Genomic DNA, 19161 nt, shown 5'->3' on the forward strand with positions numbered 1-19161 from the left:
AAAACACCAGGAGCCGCGTGTTAATAAATGAATACAAGAGCTTTAACATTGGTGTAAACGGGAGCGTGCCTATGTTCCCTCAGCCCTATGTTCCCTCTGGACTCTCTCTACCTATCTGGACTCTGTCTATCTGGCCTGTCTAGCCTCTACCTGGTCTTTTTACTAAACTTAACCAACTCCTTTCTTCATTGCCAAAACCCAACCAATGGTGGGACCAAAGGGCTGTGGGAATAGGGCCTAATTTTCAGTGACGACAAAAGTTAGAAATGAGGGAACATAGGGCTGAGGGAACATAGGGCCTAATTTTCAGTGACGACAAAAGTTAGAAATGAGGGAACATAGGGCTGAGGGAACATAGGGCTGTGGGAACATAGGGATGACCCCGGTGTAAACGCTCCTGTTTTCATGACCCTGATGTAAATCTGCACCACCTGCCACCACGGTTCACAGCTGTAGGTGATGGACCTTGCACCTCAAAAGGCCGAGCATGTGTCCCTATCGAGAGTCCGTAATAGGTCTGCATTGTAATGAGTGCATGAGCATGTGCAGCCTTTACTTCTGTGGCTGCAAACCCACTCTGTGTCAGTGTTGTGCTGCTTTGCACATTGCTGCAGTTCAGCTCATGGCAATTTGATAGGTTAAACTGCAGATGGTGCAAACCACTCTGGTGCTACCAGACCAAACTGCTGCGTCGATTTCCAGCCAAGTGTCTGCCTGAGCAGGACATGAGCCAAGCTACTTAGTCAGTCAAGTTGTGGGAAGAGGGTTTAAAAAAAACAAAGCCACATGAGTGAAACAAGATAAGAACAACATTATCTCATGACTGTGGTTACAATATGTGTAGAGACAAAACAAACCCTCTGCTGTCTTTTCATGCAATCTAAGATGCAACCATGTTGGACCAAGCAGGACTGAGAGGTTCAGGAGACTCTCTCCATCAGACTGAGGAAGTGGCTCGTTAAAAGGCACAATCAGAGTAACTATTTATTTTTAATTATTACAAATTAACGATTGGACAAATCATAAAAATAAACCATGTGTATAGCTATGTACATGTATAAATGTTTTCCGGATCTCTTGAAGAGCCATACCATGATGTGAGATAAGTTCTAACAATTTAAGGACATGTACTCAGCCTGTACAGGTGGATCCTTAAACCTTTGCTTTTCTAATTCCATTGATGATTTGAGAATTAATACTTGATCACCCATGATCACCATTTTGAGCGTAAACTGCAGAATTTTAGTAGTTTTTTACATCTAAAAAGCGATTGCGGATATCCTTTTCATGTTCCTTTCACTTTAAGATTATAATAAATTAAATTTCTTACATTAACATTTAATTTACAATGAGATTTGGACTATTATAGGATGATTAAGATTTTCTTTGTTGTCAGATCTTACCACCTGTTGTTTTATGCCATGGCTACACCAGGCAGCATCTCAATGTTATGACCTTACACGTTTTTTTTCTTTCATACATCCTGCCTTAATGAATATAAACGTTGCACATGCATACATATTTATTATTGTTAAATGTATGTATTCATCATCAAAAACTTGATGAAAAACAGAATAAGACATCTGGGTTTCAGCCCTCATGGGAATAAACGACACACACAGCACATTTCTTTTAATAAAAGTGTTTTGTAATTTTTATGTCCTGGTAGCATCATCCATCATGTTTGTACAGTTTCATTCTCTTCAACAAAAAACTAAAGTTTCTGTCTCACTGTTGTAGTTAAACGTTTCTTCTTGGTTGTGTTGCCAGTTTTTGTGCTGGAAACCACCGCAGTTCCAGTGAGAAACACAGAGGAAAGATTGCTTACATTAGTGGTCCCAGTTCACTGTAACAACAGGATTTCATCTACTGGATTAGATCAGCAGCACACAACACTGACAGAGGAGAAAAAACACACATTTAAACATCAAAAACCTACATATACTTTTACACACACACGCACACACACACACACTCATATAGTATATTCACACGCACTCAAGGTCACAGTTGCTCAGTTATTTTGATTGAGAACAACCACACAGCAACACCACAAACCAACAGACACCAAAGTAACATTACTTACAGTACAAAAATCAAAAAATATCTCAAAATATACAATTATTATTTACAGCTCAAGTATACTCCCTGTCACTCTTACTATAGATACTCAGTGTGAATTTATCAGAATGTACATCAATATGTACAGATTAAATACATAATCTTAAATACTATAAATATAATTATGGTTTGGTCACATAAAGACTATTTGCACAGTTAAATAAATACACTATTACTCTATTTTTTTAAATTAAGAGTTAATCTCAGTAATTGAACTGAGTTAAGCTCTAGAAGTTGCTTTGTAGTATAATGGGACAGCCGGAATATGGAGAAGACAAAAAAGACCCTGGAGTTGGAGATTTGTTTCCAATAATAAAAATAGAATTATCAATATTAAATGCCAACACCGTATTAAATTGACAAACCAATTATAACCAATATGAGAAGATATTTGTTTTCAACAGTGCTTGGAAGTGCTTTTAAACATTAGAGGCCAGACCTGCTGTGCCTGGTGTGAAAATAGGGAAAACACTTGACTGAAATGTATCATGAAACTCTGACCGCTAGCATCGCTGGAGTAGAATACCAACTCGGGTTGTATTTGTGCTCTCTTTGTGTGAGATCCAGCACATCAGTATTAGCTGAAGTCCGTCATCCATACTGTATCTCTGTATTGTGCAGATCAGTCTGTATCTACAAGTGTAGAAACTAGCGGTGCAGTAAAAGCTTCCTGTGGAGATTGCAGTGCATTTAACTAACCAACACGATCTACAAGTTTCTGACTTGCAGTATTTTTAGCTCATTGACTGGTAAAATTCACTTCTACGAAATTCCTTTGTGCTCACTTCCTGTGCTTTGTTTAATGTGCTTCAACTCTAGGCCAAAAACACAAAACAAAAAAACTAGTGTAATAGATAAGTATAGTACTATAACTATCACAGAAGAACTTTGTCTCTGTGACATTTTAGACAACGGTCGTTTTAAACTTGTTTTTCAAAATGGGCAGAAACCACTTTTTCCCCAGTGATTTGGAGCAGACTACTATGGTGAGATCATTTCCTTTCTCATTTGTCATAATGCCACAGTGGTTCATATCCCTAATAGCACTACTGCAGACTTGCTCTATTTAGCCTCTATTATTGTTATTATTGTTATTATTACAATATATATGACAACATAATGTCAAAAAACATTCACAACTAGATAAGTGGAGCTTATTGTGGCCACATACAGCACATGGGCACATACATAATGTAAAATAGGGAGGACCTACAGTGACAGTGCCAGACATTGGCTAGGAAACATCAGTCACCACTGGTGTGAGAACAAGGCAACAAATTTAAAAATCATCAAAAGCCTGATTATAAACTGCAAGTGCAAAACTAATTGTGCAAAGACAAGATATCTTATGTAGAACAAAGTGTGCATTTGAAAGTTTTTGTGTAACATTTTGTATCTTAAACAGGAATTTAGATTTTTGCTCTCTCAATCCATATCTACCTGTCTATCTAGGCAGATAGATAGATCATTATGTACTTAACAAACAACTCCAGGGTCTCTATCTAATTAAAGTGCTCAAGTGAATGAGAAGAGACATTGGTCCCAACTAGACATAAACATGTAAACACACTAAGTGATCAAGGGAACAAAACGACAAAAAAATAAGGCAAAACAGACAACAGAGATGCATTTCAGGCACCAAAACAATGTGACTGACTAGGCATCACACTACGTCTGTTCAGTCTCAAGTATTGGTGTTGTCTCAGGGGAGGGGCCATGTGATGGAGGGAGTGTGTCATCGCCTCCTCCGCTGGCAAGCAGAGACACCCAGTGGTGAAGATTACATATTACCACTTGTTCCAAACAGTTATATCATGGTACATTTCCCACATTAAACTCCGAAACAATCATTGCCATACATTATTATACATACAAAATAAAAAGGATCTCACATTAACGTGTGGACTGAAGTGCTTATTAAATAATGTCCATAGTGGTCACAATTTGTGGAATGTACAATTAAACCTAAAGGTTATCCTCTCAGGCAGGGATGAGGTATGATTAGTCCACAGCGCGGAATGGCAGTAAACCTCTTACTCAATGCACCGTGACAACATTAGAAAGATATTCTTGTCGGACACTGATAGTAAAACATCCCTTCTCTGTATTGCCGAACAAACAGCCGTGCAGGTGGAGCAGACAAAGCAAGGTGTCCGCTCTCCTCTTGCTCCTCCACATCAGAGGAGGATCTGTAACTATGGTGCGTTGCCACAGCTTCCCCTGGGTAACATGGCTCTATTTTTAAACAGGCTGGGTCACAGGGAGCTCTCATTCAGGGGCAGACGACGACGACGACGACAAACCACAGCACTAACACTTGCACACTAGCACATCTGCACACACACACAGACAAAACTCATATATTACCATCTCCATCTCTGTCTGCCTCTCTAGCAAAGAGACAGACAAGTGCGAAGCAGATCAAAGCAAAACAAGCCACTCTGCTCATTTCTGCCCGTGCACCGCCACCTCTGCCCTTTTTATTTACTGATTAAAATGGAACCGCTTGATTAAAATGATTGATTAAAATGGAAAAGCTTTGTCTAGGCCAGCTGCAACCGGAGCAGCACAGAGACGCTGCGTGCAGTGCTGCTGGCGACAACTCCACAGCCGTGTTTTTATTGAGGAGATGATTGTTTAAAAGAAAAGTGCTGTTCTGTGTTACTGCTTGGAGATTTTCTAATGATAGCAGGTTGGTCTGTGCTTCAGCGTTCACATAGAAGAAATGAAGAGGCAAAAGTTTCCCCTCGATTTGGACTACTGCAGTGTATATACAATTTACGGTGACATCTCAGACTATTGCACAACACATGTATATTAATCTACATCAGTGAGGGAAATGAGGATAGAAGGAGATCCACAGTTTTCTATGCTAATTATTGCTGATGCATGATAGGCACAATAAACTTAAATATATAATGTGCTCTTAACACTGTACACTATCATAATCACTTATTACATACTGTTATGGATGAACTTGTAACTGAGTTTCCTTATACCCTGTAGACGAGCGTTGCCCTCATACAGTGATACAGATCAGGACAAGATGAGTGTTTTTGAGTCTCCTTCCATCCTCCTCACAAATAACAATCCTCTAAAACTCATCAAGAGTAAGATAATGATCTTCTAGAGCTAGGAACATCCAGCTGTCTCAAAAATAACCTTCTCCAGACTAGTAAACACATGGGATTACACTTCAGTACAACATTAATCATTGTGGCATTGCACACACCTTAACCTCGAAGAGCCTATTACAAAGCAAAGCCTGTATCTAAGCCCACAGCGGACCAATCTTAGCTTCACTTCTTCATCTGTTGCCCTTTCCTGTCCCTACCTTTCTGCTCCTTTAATACCTTGACAGATGAAACGGGATGGTAAAATCAGGTGAGACTCGCATTCCCATGATCCCTTCATCTCAGCTGGGACTCACAGTGAATTAACAGCGTGGATCCTTCGATGTGGAAGACCCACAGGTAGAAAGCGATGGAGCAGAGCAGGGGGGATAGAGGGATTCAGCTCTGGGGGTTAAGGTGTGATGAATGCTGCAACTACCAGCAGTGACTTTTCTCTCCCTCTTGACTTCCTCCGTTCTCTTCCTCCCTTTCTTCCTCTGTCTCCCTCTCTCCAAGCTGGGCCGGGGTTTATTGGACAGGAGGATCTACGAGCTCACTGGATCATAGCTCGGACTCGGGCGAGCCGATGTTCTGGTAACCCGTCTTGGTGCTGGTGCCGTAGTTGGTGTTGGTCATCTCCTGAGTGCCGCCGGGGCCCAGGTAAGCGCGGTGGGGGGGCATCGGGGAGGGAGCCTCGCTGGGGTTCTTGCCGAGGATGAAGCGCTGCTCGTCCTGCTCCTCCAGGTTGGAGATGTCCTTCATCATGCCTTTACGGTAGGAGACGGACAGCTTGTTGGAGCCGTCTGAGATCAGGTTGAAGTGGCGGACAAGGAAGACAATGGGTAAAGGCAGCATGGCCACAACTATGAGGGCGTACGCCATGGTTAAAGCCCAGGGAGGATAGCTCTGGAAATGCTCTGAGCCCTAGCAAAGGGGAAGAGGATGGTGAAAAAAACAAAGAAAGAGGTATGAGAAAAGCGGAGAAACTGGAAGATGTGGGAAGAGAGACAGCAGGAGAGGAGAGAATATGCACTGACACTTACCTCAGCCTCCACCCAGGCATTATATCCCGCAGGACTGACTGCCATCTCAATGACGGTGGCGATGATCAGCACCACTAAGACAGCTGGAGACACGTACCTCCACATGTAGTAATAGAAAGAGTATGGCCTGAAACCAAGCATGTCTTCCAGATCCTGCATGAACCTGTGATGAAAGATGAGGGAAGAAGGGAGGAGAACCAATCAGAACATGTCTCCATAGACATTTACACGGCTAACCAAAAGAAGTGCATGAGGCTGAATACCAATTAGCTGGTTCACTCCCAGAGTCGTGGTGTTGCTGACGTGGGCTAACTGTCAAGACTTACTGGGACACACGAGGAGCACAGAGCCATTGTCAGAGTTATTACTAACACCTGTGCTTCTCCTACTAAGACAAGCCTTTCATCTGTTGACATGGCCTTGAGGCACCTTCGGCTGCCACAGCTCTGAGGTCAGTTTGCTCGGGGCTTTGGGGAGGTTTGGTTTCTTAGTCATAGTGATTCACAATAAACATAAACATCTTTCTCTTTGTGTAGTTATGTAGTAATATGTTTATATAGCTAATATGAGTCAATCAAATAGACTAATACTGGTTTGACTTAAACAAGCATTGTCTTCAGCAAGTCTTGTTATTTAATAACAAAATTGTAAATGTAAAAAATGTAAATTGTATTATTTATTTTGCTAACAATAAGTAGTTTGATTTCATCCAATTGGTTACTATGTGTTTGTTTGGTTTATATGTGTGATGTGTTTGTTCACATTTCATGTTTCTAAATAAGAAATATGACATTTTTAAACACATTCTTTGATTTAGGACCTTTAGGCAGTGCCACAGTATCAATAGATTTTGGTGTTTGACCACAAACCAAATGCCACTGTGCTGACATGAGCCATGTGAGCCCAGTATCTACAAACTTCTGCACATGCAAATTTAAAAAGACACACTCTAGGTGAAAACTCTATTGATTTGTGGTGAACTAAGGACAAAGAGGAATGTGTGAGACCACCAGTCTAGTTTTGAAACAGATCACAGAGCTTAAAAGTCAGACACCGCAAACGTTTTCTGGCATGAAGCATGTTTATAACCAAATATGGCTTCAGTCTACAGAACCAGTCATGTTACCTCTTGGTGCCGTAGATCCAGGCTACAGAGATGTTCTCCAGGATCACCACCACAGTAAGAGGCAAACCAGCTGAGTAATCATCAAACATGGCGACAAAGTAGTTCCCTGAACGCTGCACAAACAGCAGGCCCAACAGGAAGGCTATGACACAGCAACCCACTGAAGGAGAGAAAAAGAAACAGTCACAATCAGAAACACTTGAATTTGATCAGAAACAAGATTTTTGATGAGTAACCACAATCAGGACTCACCACACAGGATCTCCTTGCGGATCTTGAAAGCATCCAGTATGGGTGTGGTGATGCCGGTCATGGTGCCAATCATGCTTCCTAACCCTAAGTTGATGAGCATGAAGAAGAACATGACAGACCAGAAGGGACTGGCAGGGAAATGTGTCATGGCCTCCGTGAAGGCGATGAATGCCAGTCCAGTGCCCTGAACCGCCTGAATGATGGAGAGGAAAGAAAGAAGTTCATAGAGTTCAAAGGAGGCTAATGTGCTGCTGGGAAACATGCATCCTATCTGGAAAGTCACCCACTTAACTTCCATTTCTAGATTTATTAATTATAGGACACTTAAGGTGGTGAGCTCATACAGACGTTCCCCCAGTGTGAGAGTAGATTGCATTTCAAATATCATCATCAATGAAAAACAGGCAAGTACTGTAGTATAAAAGATGACCTGGACACAAAACTAAAATAACCAATGACATATAACATGAGTCACAAATCAGACAGTGGTAGATCAATGCAACTGATTACAGGACTATCAAATCAAAACCGGACAACTGGTTCAGATCGGTGTTTTTTTTTTTTTTTAAAGTGGGGCCCACAAAAAACAAGTAACAACACATCCAAACACAAACAGAATGTATGCCCATATGAAACACCTAAAAGAAAAAATCTTATCATGTGGTCTGTGCCTGAAAATCTGAGGACAATTGGTTGAGTAGATGTCAATGAAGCAGCATCAAAGAGCTCTTACCCTTGTTGAAATGACCCAGTTGTCTGTATAGTAATTTACTGAGAAAATACTCACTGACTCTTTGAGACAGAACAGACTGAACAAGCAGTTTTTATATGCTTCAACACTTAATCTCATATACTAAAACTTTGTCCACCTCGGTTTGAAGCATATTAACTCTCATTGGTAAAAGTAACGTAACCTTGGGTTGAATTGATAACAATGATGATCATTTTGTTCATAGGGTATAATAATAGGTGCTCTCCACCTAACTGTCATTTTTCAGAGGGCGAAGTCACTTCTCTTGTATTATTACATACACCTAAACTGCTTCTTGACATCACACCTGTTATTCAGTCCTATTCTTATCTCAGCCCCTAAAGTCTTGCCCTCTGACCTTGTTGAGCTCATCCTCCAGCAGGCAGGCGTCCAGACCGAGCTGGTCGAAGGTGTCCTCCTTCACTGTTTTAATGACTCCGTACATCTCTGCATAGTCCTGGGTTGACAGGTGTGAGAAGTTGATGTGAGGAGGGATGAGCTCTTTGCTCAGCACACCAGTGTTTAGGTAGCCCAGGATCTTCTCTGCATTCCTGCACCCCCGCACATTTGGAGAAGTGGAGAAGATGGAGATGTTAGTGACTGTAGTGATAAATATCTGCTACAGATACAGAAAGCTCTTGTGTTACAGCAAGACAAACTCACTCGACAACACACTTCTCGTTCATCACATTCGCCTTGAACCCCAGGACGGCAAACACCACTAAAGTGGCCAGGATGGAGGTAACGAAGTTGATGACGGAGACCAGTGTTGCATCGAAGTGGCAGTTGTTGTCTCGCTTGTTGTAACTGGAGAAAGCGATGACGCCTCCAAAGCCTAAACCGAGGGCAAAGAAGACCTGTGTGGCTGCCTCTCTCCACACCTGGGGCTCCAACATCTTCTCTAGCTGGAGACAAGAAGGGGAAACATTGTGATGGATTAGTGACAGCTGAAGCTTTATCAGCCTTAAAGAAATATTGTTTTTTGTCACAATTTGATGTTTTGTATATCATCATATTTTGCCCTGGATTTCACCACATTTACTGTATCTTCTCGTACAACATGAGTTTGTACAAACAGAACGACTCCGTACATGCGATAAAAGATAGCGTTTTGGTTTAATAATTCATAACACTATCATAACACAGAAATCAACATGATCACCAAGTTGCAATATACTGCATTATGAGATGCTCCATCAGCTTCATCAGACATTGAATTATGACCTGAGAGTTGATGTTTATCTCAGTGTTTTATAGAAGCAATAAAACATTGTATCTCTCTCCGTTGTTTTCTAATAGCACAGTAATTCACAGTAATGGTGCTGCTTGGTTTCTTTCTTTTATATGCAGTCACATACGTTCACCACTAGAGGGAGATATGAACCCAAAACTTGACATAATGTGGGTATTTTTGACATTTCCAATGAGTGGATCTGAATGGCCTTGATGGTAAAGTAGCTGAAACCAAAAGCCTCTCGAGTGTGAACAGCTTGCACAGACAAAGTGTTAGTTAAATTATCTGTCTGGCCAACAGTTTGTGAATGAATGCAAGGCTGAGACTACTTTTTCCCCTTCACCACAATTAAATTCACAACCACAATAAATTATCACCTAATTTTTAATTCTGTACGTTTCCTCTATTTGCAGAGACAGCTCTCGTTAATAGCTTTTTCTCTTATGCTGGTGAAAATCGCCAGTGTTTTCCGTCTCACCTTAGGGGTGAACATGTGAGCGATGCCGTCCACTGCTCCCTTCATCATCAAAACTCGCACCAGGAAGCAGAAAAGCACCACATACGGGAAGAGAGAGCTGAAGTACATCACCTAGGAGAGAGACAGAGAGAGAGAAAGTCAAGTACATCACACTGCGTTGCCATGGATATGCTTGCCTGAGGCCTCACACATGGAGGAGGACCTGCAACAATAAACGTACACTCGATGAATAAATCCAGAACCTGCTCTCTGTTTGCTTGGCACTGAATCTGTGAACTCTTACCAAATGTGAAGAAGACTCGTTGAGGTTTGGGGAGATGAGTCAAAAATCTTTCCTACATCATTTTGGGGAACCACTGCAGCGCGGACTATGATAATTGGATTACTAAATTTAATGTTTAAAAAACCGTGTCGGATCTTGGCGATCTGCTCTCTGCTGTTTATTTTCCCATTGAAACTGTGGGCTGGATGTTGCGTTGTGGTATATGACTCACCCTCTGGATCGAGATTACAGGATGTTGTTACAGTTGTTGCCAAACTGAGCATTTTCCATCTGCATCCTGAACAAGTCTTTGCGTGGTTCGGCTTAAGCTTATTAATGTTGCATGTCTCTCTCTTCCATAATATAGATGAGATCCAAAAATAGACAAGTGCTGATGACAGGATTTAGAGTATTGACTTTGACTGAAAAGCATTAGCAAAGTGAGTAAACACTCACCAATCAGGATGAATCAGAGGTTAAAAATAGGATTTTGAAGCCTTTGTTGACATTATTTACCGTGTACGTTTCTTTGTATATAGTTTATGTTGAGCTAGGTTAAATGCACAGAGCCACTCTTTGTAGTTTGCACATCCAACCCCTGCTGTGAAGCCATGGAGACCCCCTACCTTCCCAGAGGACTGGATGCCTCTGATGACTGCCAGGCAGACCAAGATCCAAGCCACCAGCAGGGACAGGGTCATCTTCCAGTTCAGGCCGCCGGTGTCGTCGATGCTGCTGGTTATGTTGAGAGTCTGGCGGTACCAGAAATAAGTGGTGGCTGAGCTCTTGTCACACTCCGGCTCCACGACTGCAACGGCAATGAGGAAAATGCAGGAAATGACATGAACAGTGCTAGAACAGTGAAGTCTGCACACATAGAAATAGAGACTCAACTGGGTGACAAGTTTTATGGCAAATTTCAAATCTATCTTGGTGGAAAGTGTCAAAATAAAAGTAGCAATACTACAACATAAACATAATCCAAGAAGTTAAAGTCTCACGTTAAAAAATTTATCAAAATAAAAGTACAGAAACAGCTAACACATCAAAAGTCACAATGGAGAGAGGCTCCATCTATTCAATAAGTTATTATTACTGATGCATTTGTATATGAACAGTATTTTATCTTTGAAGCAGGTTGAGTTGAAGCTCATTAGTGCTTGTTTAGAAATGTTAAAAACTCAGTTTCAAGAAATGCCTGACAGATAAAAAATTTGACTAGTTTCTAAAAGAGATCAATTTGTTTCTAGTCTTTTCTAAGAGAAGTGTAATTTTCCTGAATTCAACACAACACAATCTCATTCTTTTGATTTCAAGACACTGATGTTCTTAAAAAAACCCTCCTCCAATAAGTTTATTTGTATTGCATGACTGTTGGAGGACTAGGCTAAATCAATTATTTGTTCAACTTTTTCACTTTTCAAAGACCAATAACATAACTCATTACAGTATCAATATACTGTAAAATAAACTGGAAACTCTTTTGATAATTGATAAATAATTTAAATTTAAAAAATATTCAATTCCTACCTTTAAAAGATTTGCTGATTTTGTTTGGATATAGAATTCAGATATCGTGGAATATGTCGTGGAATAAAATGGAGAATAAACGTGAAGCAGAAAAAAATGGTGCATCAAAATTGGTAAATTACTTGTGTAAACACACTGTACTTTCCATCGCTGCACATAGCTAGACTAAATCCTGCTGGACGCTCCACAGCATCCCCACTGCTCTCATAATCATAAGCAGAGTCGACATCCTGCCCTCAAATGCTAATGAAAGCTGATGCCCTTTACTCTGCCAAAGCCTGTACGCTCCTCCGCCACAGCTTCCAGCCATTCGAGGTACTGACACCGTCGGTCGGGTCATACTAACTGACAGGCTTTGCCAGCAGAGTTGCAGGCCCATCCTGGCTGTAGAGACGGCAAAACCACTTGTCTGTTTGCCTGCAGAGATACTGCATCTTGACTGCACAGCTGATTCCATGCAAAGAGAAGTTCTGCAGCTTTAAGCACCGCCCTGCCTGTGTGTCTGCACCAGCTGAGGTATATTGCTGATTCTGAATATGGGATTTTAGGATTCTGCAGTTTTCATATTTAATCTGCTCGATGTCAAGAGCTTTACAAAAAAAAAACAGCTGTGTATCGTCGTTGCTGTAGGCTACATCTCTGTACATACTTTCAGTACTTTTCTGTAGACACTGTATTGTGTTTTGGTGACTCACTGGCTTGGGTTCCATTTATCCTGATGGGGCACTCAGCCCAAGGCAGCGGATACTGGAAAGACTGGAAGAAATAGAAGATGCTCCAGCCGATAATCACATTATAATAGAGGCCCACAAAACCGCAAACCTGAGGGAAAATAAGAGAAAACAACATCATGTCTCACTCCTAAAAACTATGAAACAAACATACATACAGTGCAGGAAAAGTGCAGTTTAGTGGTGAATGCCTCTTCTTAAGGCAGGGCACAGACGCTGAGCACACAGCTTAAGAGTCAGAGACATATGAATTATTGAGCTGTTTGCTCTCAGCGGCTAAGGCTGGGGTCCTCTTTGAGAAGGTATTTATAGCTCCTGAATCTCCCTCTGCCACATCTGAGCTGCCACACGCCTCACTGCCCCAGGTCAGGCCTTTCCTTCCCCGTGTTTACACTAGAATGATGAAATCTCAATGAGAATGACTGACAGCGCCCCGTAGATCACTGACTGACTGACTGACTCCAACTCTGAATATATTTTAGGCTGATGACCCTGATGGGATGAGGATGTAATGGGTCACTACTCCTGCTGATGATGGGGACAGATTATGACAGTGATCAGCACTGGTCATTGCATGCCACTGGCTGTAGAGCATCAAGGAGAAGTAATAGAAGCAGGCAGAAGACTGAGGTGCATGGCACGTTTGTTGTCTCTGCACATAACATGTCTAACACTGAGCCAAGTTGTGGTAAGTCAGCGTCATAAATCAACAATTACATAAAAAGGAGTCCTTGTATCTACAGTAAACACACATTACATCTCGCCGCAGATAATTATTAACATACAATAAGTATTGTATTGATGTGCAGTATATCACTCTAAACATCATAAACTGTCGCGAACACATTTATTAATGATTAATTAACCATTTATTAATGCTTACCAGGTCAAACCCATTAAAGGAATAAAGATGTAATTGGCTGTCCAATGTTTGACAGTTATAACATCAATCAGTAACATCTTAACGCTGACATGTACATCGCTGATAAATGTTTCTCTGTGGGTGGCAGTGAAATATCTCAGCAACATTCATGGTGCCCAGAGGATGAATCCTAATGACTTGAGAGAACTTCTGTCTTCTCCTCTTGTCCTGTGTGGTTGATGGAGATTTTGAGACTAGACCATTATTGGAGGACTGCCATCAAATATGGTGCAGACATTTATGTTCCCCAAAGGATCAATTATCTGTTCAAAGTTCAAATTCATCAACTTAAGTTTATGACTAAAGACTTAAGTATCTCTAATCAGCCTCGGCTGCACTTTGTGCAAAGCTACAGTAATTGTTATCATGCTAACCCGATACGCCACATGCATTACACAGCATGGTTGTAAACTAAGAACTGCATCAGTTAATCAAAATTGTAATTCTCCTGTAAATTAATACATGCTAAGCCGCACTCTACAGCATTTCCACTAACAAGACGTCAAAACAATGACTTCATATCAGCACTTGCCATCAAGCTGGAAACCCCGATGCCTCCCAGCTGTGGGTAGACGTAGTTCCACACGCCGATGCTGCCACGTCGGATCCTCTGACCCACCGCCAGCTCCAGGAAGAACAATGGGATGCCAATGAGCAGGAGGAGAATAGAGTAGGGCACCAGGTAAGCACCTGAGACAAAGGAGGGCAAAAGGTAAAAGGAGGAATTACTAATGATGTACTGCTACATTGCTCATTTTTTTTATGTTTGAAATCCATGCATAGTAAAAGACAAAGAGACATTGTGGGACAATTTAATTTTCTCTGTAAGCCGGTATACTATTTTTGAAATCTCTTTATCCTCCTGCTCTTTAACTTTTCATTCTCATCTGTCTTCTTTTTACTGAAGTCTTCATTTTTAACGTACATTGACCGCTTTTGTCAGGTATGTTTGTCTTTTTTGCTTTTTGGAGAATAGGACAATGGAGAGAACGAGAGAGTGTTCAGTCCTGCTTACGTCAAGACATGAAAGGGCACCATGGTGACAAAACCATCCAAACCCACAGAGGACGTGCTCACGGTAATGGACAGCCACGATGCGGAGCCTGTTTTCCAGACTAAAAACAAATGACTGTGACGTTTGATTCGATCAAAAACACTGATAACGTTGTGAGTGGCTATTAGAGCCAGCAGCAGACAAAGGAAACAAAGAAAGGCACACAGTGTCATGTTACACAGTGGTATTATTATCTGGATCGTTAGAAGTGAGTGCTGCTGGTTGCTTATACAGATCTTTGGTGTCTATTCTGGGCAAACACACAGAGAAGAGGAAAATCAAATGTATGATGAGGAGCTGCAGAGATAACTGCACACTGTGTTGTTTTTTCTTCTTCAAATATCTGACATCCTGGTGAAGACACTTTATTACCATCTACAAGGTGTCAGCCCACCAGCAAATGGTGCAGTTGACTGGTGAGGCTGTTACATAATTAAGACCAGAAATAGATAGAGTTATTTTTGGGAGGACAGCAAGAAGTTTACATGTTTTCTTGATAACTAGGTGGGTTCTGTCAGGGTTCCTCGCACTATATGGCTCCAGCCAGTCCCAGCTGACCCTGCAGGGATAGGTGGTATCATGGATCGACATTTCTTTGGCCATTTTTGCCTTTATTATATCAGGAGGCTGATGTACAGGGTGAGCCACCCGAGTACCCCTTTCTATGGATTTCTAGGGTTTAAAACACTCTTCATTACAGTATGTTATCATTTATATGACATGACTGCGCTGAGATTAATCCAGAATAAGTATTTTATCCAACATCTTCATAAAAGTCACAAGAAGCCACATCCCTCACCACTTGGTCGTCACAAATTAACATTTAAGCCACTAGTGGTTTACTCAGGACTGCTGTGGCATGCGGCATGGATAAATGTTAACAGACTGAAATCGGGTTCCACCAGGAGACATAAAGTAGGATAATACAAATTAATTTAATTTAATTATTTATCTGTAAGACAGAATCATTTTATAGTAACTGTTTGTGACTGCCAGTGCTTGACGGAGGGAGGTTTGTCAACATGATAAGTTTGTAATATTGTAGTGAACTCTGTGAGAGAGAGAGAGAAAGAGAGAGAGAGAGAGAAAAATAATGGATAAAGATGGACAAGGGACAAGCCCAGACAAGACAATGCAGCATCCATCTCTGAGTCAGCGTTGGATACACACACAGGTACATGCACACACACTGATTAAAAAACACTTCAGTCTTGTTATATCATTCATTTCAAATACCCTCTTTACACTCACACCTCCCACACAAGCTAGAACCAACAATATCTGAAAGCCCAGAAAATCAGTATTTACTCTTCCTCTTCCTCCATCTTAGTCATCACCACCCTCTCATCTCATCACAATGCCTGTTAATCAGAGCGCCGAAGAGGCTGAGAAACCTGCAAGAGAAGCAAATAAAGACTAATCTCTGCATGATAATGGCCCTCTCATTGGTATCGCATCTTGCCGAGCTGAAATGGCCTCATCTTGCAGCTGCTGATAGCACAACTTCCCCACGACACGTTGAGGAGAACTCTCCCCTGCCTCACACCATTAGTCAGCTAATTGGTTGACAGGCCTCGATTTATCAAAGAGGAGAAGGTTGCAGTCAAGAAGTGAACTGACTAAGGCTTTTGGACAAATCATGTTCATTGTAATGAACTGTTTTCTGTTAAAGTGTATAAGATAGGATATAAATCGAAACACTTACATAATTGATTTTGTTATAATTCTAATTGATTACAGCCACTGATTTGTAAAATTTGTCATTGCATCTCCACCATAGTCTCCACCAACAGTTACAATCAAATTACAGTACTATCCAGCCGTGAAGACAGTTAGATGAGACCATGATACCACTATGTCTGTGTGATGAAGGTAAGCAGGAGCCAGCAGCAGGATATCTTATCTCTGCATAAAGTCTCTGTCCAAACGTAACACAATCTGCCCCTAAAGTTCGCCAATTTAATTGACATATCGTGTTTGTGTAAAGGATAAGATAACATGCATCATCTTTATTGTACAGACATGATAGTGCAGTGTGATGTGAAACCTCCATATAGTTCCTGCCAGGAAAACCAGAACGTGAACAAGATATGATTATCTACTGCAGATAAAATAAGTATTTACACATGATACGAGCGAACAGATTTTCGCTGTCACCTTGTGGATTACTTCTCACTATGTTTACTCCTCTGTCTGTCTGGAAAGCAGATGGGAAGTGGACCAGGACAACGATGCATCTGTACATTGCTTACACATGTAGCGGTTTGTCAATACTGAATATTTGGCGAATTATACTCTCACCTCACTGGGCTTCACACAGGTTTGAGTAACTGTCAGTATTGTTTCAACTCCAGACAGAGAGCAAAGAAAAGTACTGAATAACTTCATCTGGTGATGACTGGGCAAAATAACAGCTCAATTAACTGAAATTGCTAAACTATTTATTTCTGTGATGTGATGCAAATGAGATTGCAACATTTAATTTCATACCAATCACCCAGACCACTGGGCAGTGTCAGTCAAATCAAGTCTGAGCAAATAGTTTGATATCCTGGACAAAAACTGTCGACAGTGAACAAATCCCAATCTTAAACAACAAAACCTGAATGGTTATATACCATTAAGTTAACTACTCCCATCTGGTACTCCTTTTTTTTTTTTTTAAGGATTTTACAGGACTAATAAAAAAAAATCACATTAACAACCTTGACTCAGCACAACGTTTCTTGTTGTTAACAATTACTCAGCACCCCGAGGGTACACATGTTCACCCTGGGTGGCCTAATTAGGAACTGACTTCCAAACCCAGGAAGTGTTACTACGCTTTGCACATTGGTCTACACACGATGCTCTTTGGTTTGTGTGGCTCAGACAGAGTTTCAATTACTGAAATACAACACAATCATGTGCAGACATCCTTTCACCTACCTCCACCGTTCTTCTGGCAAAGGTAGGGGAACCTCCAGACGTTACCCAGACCCACAGAGAAGCCCACCTGGGCCAGGATGTACTCCAGCTTGTTGTTCCAAGCCGGTCGGCCATCCTCGGCGTCCGGGTCAGGAGAAGGCAGCAGGGCCTTTACTGGAGCGGTTGAGCCGGGACTGAGGCCCATACTCATCTGGCTGCTCTTATAGTCCATGGGGTGTTCCAGAGACAGCAGATCGGCCACAGACTCGGTGACGGGCTCATTGCTGTGCTCCCGCTGGGTCACCTTGGTGTTCTTTGGCATGGCTGCGGCACAGGAGCTCCTTCAGACGGGTGAAGGTGGTGTCGGCAAGAAGAGGAGAGCGTGAGATGAGGAGGTGGAAGAGGCTGGGGAAGTGCCAGGGAAAGAAAGTTGTGCTTTTTCTTTTTAATCTGTGGAGAGACAGACAGGAAATGTAAGAGCTTTGCAAAAGCACTTTTGCACAGGTTACAACTTAGATGTTATTACAACTTTTTAACTTTGAATGAAAAGTCCAGGTCTTTCTGTGAATTTCTGTGACTCTCCCTCATTATTTGGTTGCCTTTGCCCTTAAATAATAAACAGTAACGGTGAGGGTGTTTAATGTCGTGTTTGGACTATTAAAAAATGTCCTCAGGCTCCAGCTTCTTACATGTGACTGTTTGCTGGTTTAATCACTTCTATGACTGGGATTTGTAAAATTAGTTTGACAAAACAAAATATCTGGACTTTGACACTTTTTTTTATAATGAGAAAATACTGAAATTAAAGAAACACTTCAGACAAGATACTGAACCCATCCAAATCATGCCCAATGCTTTTCCTGCTGGCTACTAAGTGCATACAGTAGCTCATGACACACGGACTATTTTAAAATGGTGGAAAAACTGCAGCACTTTAGAGCCACGAGTGAGGTATTTCAGTAATCCACTTCATTATGGTGAACGAGACACACAGATTGAATTACAATCCATTTCACAGCAGAGCCCATTATACTAAAGTTGAGTCATGTGAATAGCATGAACAGCAGTGGGCAGTCTGTGTGTGTGTGTGTGTGTGTGTGTGTGTGTGTGTGTGTGTGTGTGTGTGTGTGTGTGTGTGTGTGTGTGTGTGTGTGTGTGTGTGTGTGTGTGTGTGTGTGTGTGTGTGTACTACTGATCTCAGGAGAATGAACTGCAATAAAACTGAAACCTCTAAGCACAGATTTCACCAGTTATTAGTCTCTGTCCTGTGCTCCAGCATTGACTGGCTGTTCTCCCACACAGAGGAAAACCTGTCGGGAAAGTTTGTCTCTCTCTCTTGCATGTGTTAGATCATCAGATGCCCCTTGAATAAAAAAAAAACAAAAAAAAACCCTACACTCCTGTGTGGACTGCTTCCCTGGTGTAGACCTCAATGCAGCATAAGAGCTGCTGCTGCAGCAGAAAGTCCAGAGGCTCTGAAACTCCTGCATTATGAGTAGGCTATTTTACAGGTAGCTGCTGCTATTTGTTTCAGCAGCAGCAGTAAACCATCCTGACAAGTTTCATCTGGTGGCATGTATACACACATTGATTACAAACTTTATCCATCTTCTTTTTATTCCCCTTTAATACTGCAT

General features: G+C 41.5%; 1 protein-coding gene across 1 annotated transcript; it reads right to left on the reverse strand.

Annotated features, from left to right (window-relative positions):
- Positions 1-5795: 5795 nt before the first annotated feature.
- Positions 5796-17846, reverse strand: slc6a17 (solute carrier family 6 member 17; the record flags this gene model as incomplete). The annotated part of the gene is made up of 11 exons (XM_083976248.1): positions 5796-6158; positions 6278-6440; positions 7404-7563; positions 7656-7848; positions 8765-8957; positions 9070-9311; positions 10119-10229; positions 11007-11188; positions 12606-12732; positions 14096-14253; positions 17546-17846. The coding sequence occupies 11 exons, from the start codon at positions 17844-17846 to the stop codon at positions 5796-5798; spliced, it is 2193 nt and encodes a 730-aa protein (XP_083832374.1).
- Positions 17847-19161: the final 1315 nt, after the last annotated feature.

This window comes from Trachurus trachurus, assembly GCF_905171665.1.
Source record: "Trachurus trachurus genome assembly, chromosome: 7".
Classification (NCBI taxonomy): domain Eukaryota; kingdom Metazoa; phylum Chordata; class Actinopteri; order Carangiformes; family Carangidae; genus Trachurus; species Trachurus trachurus.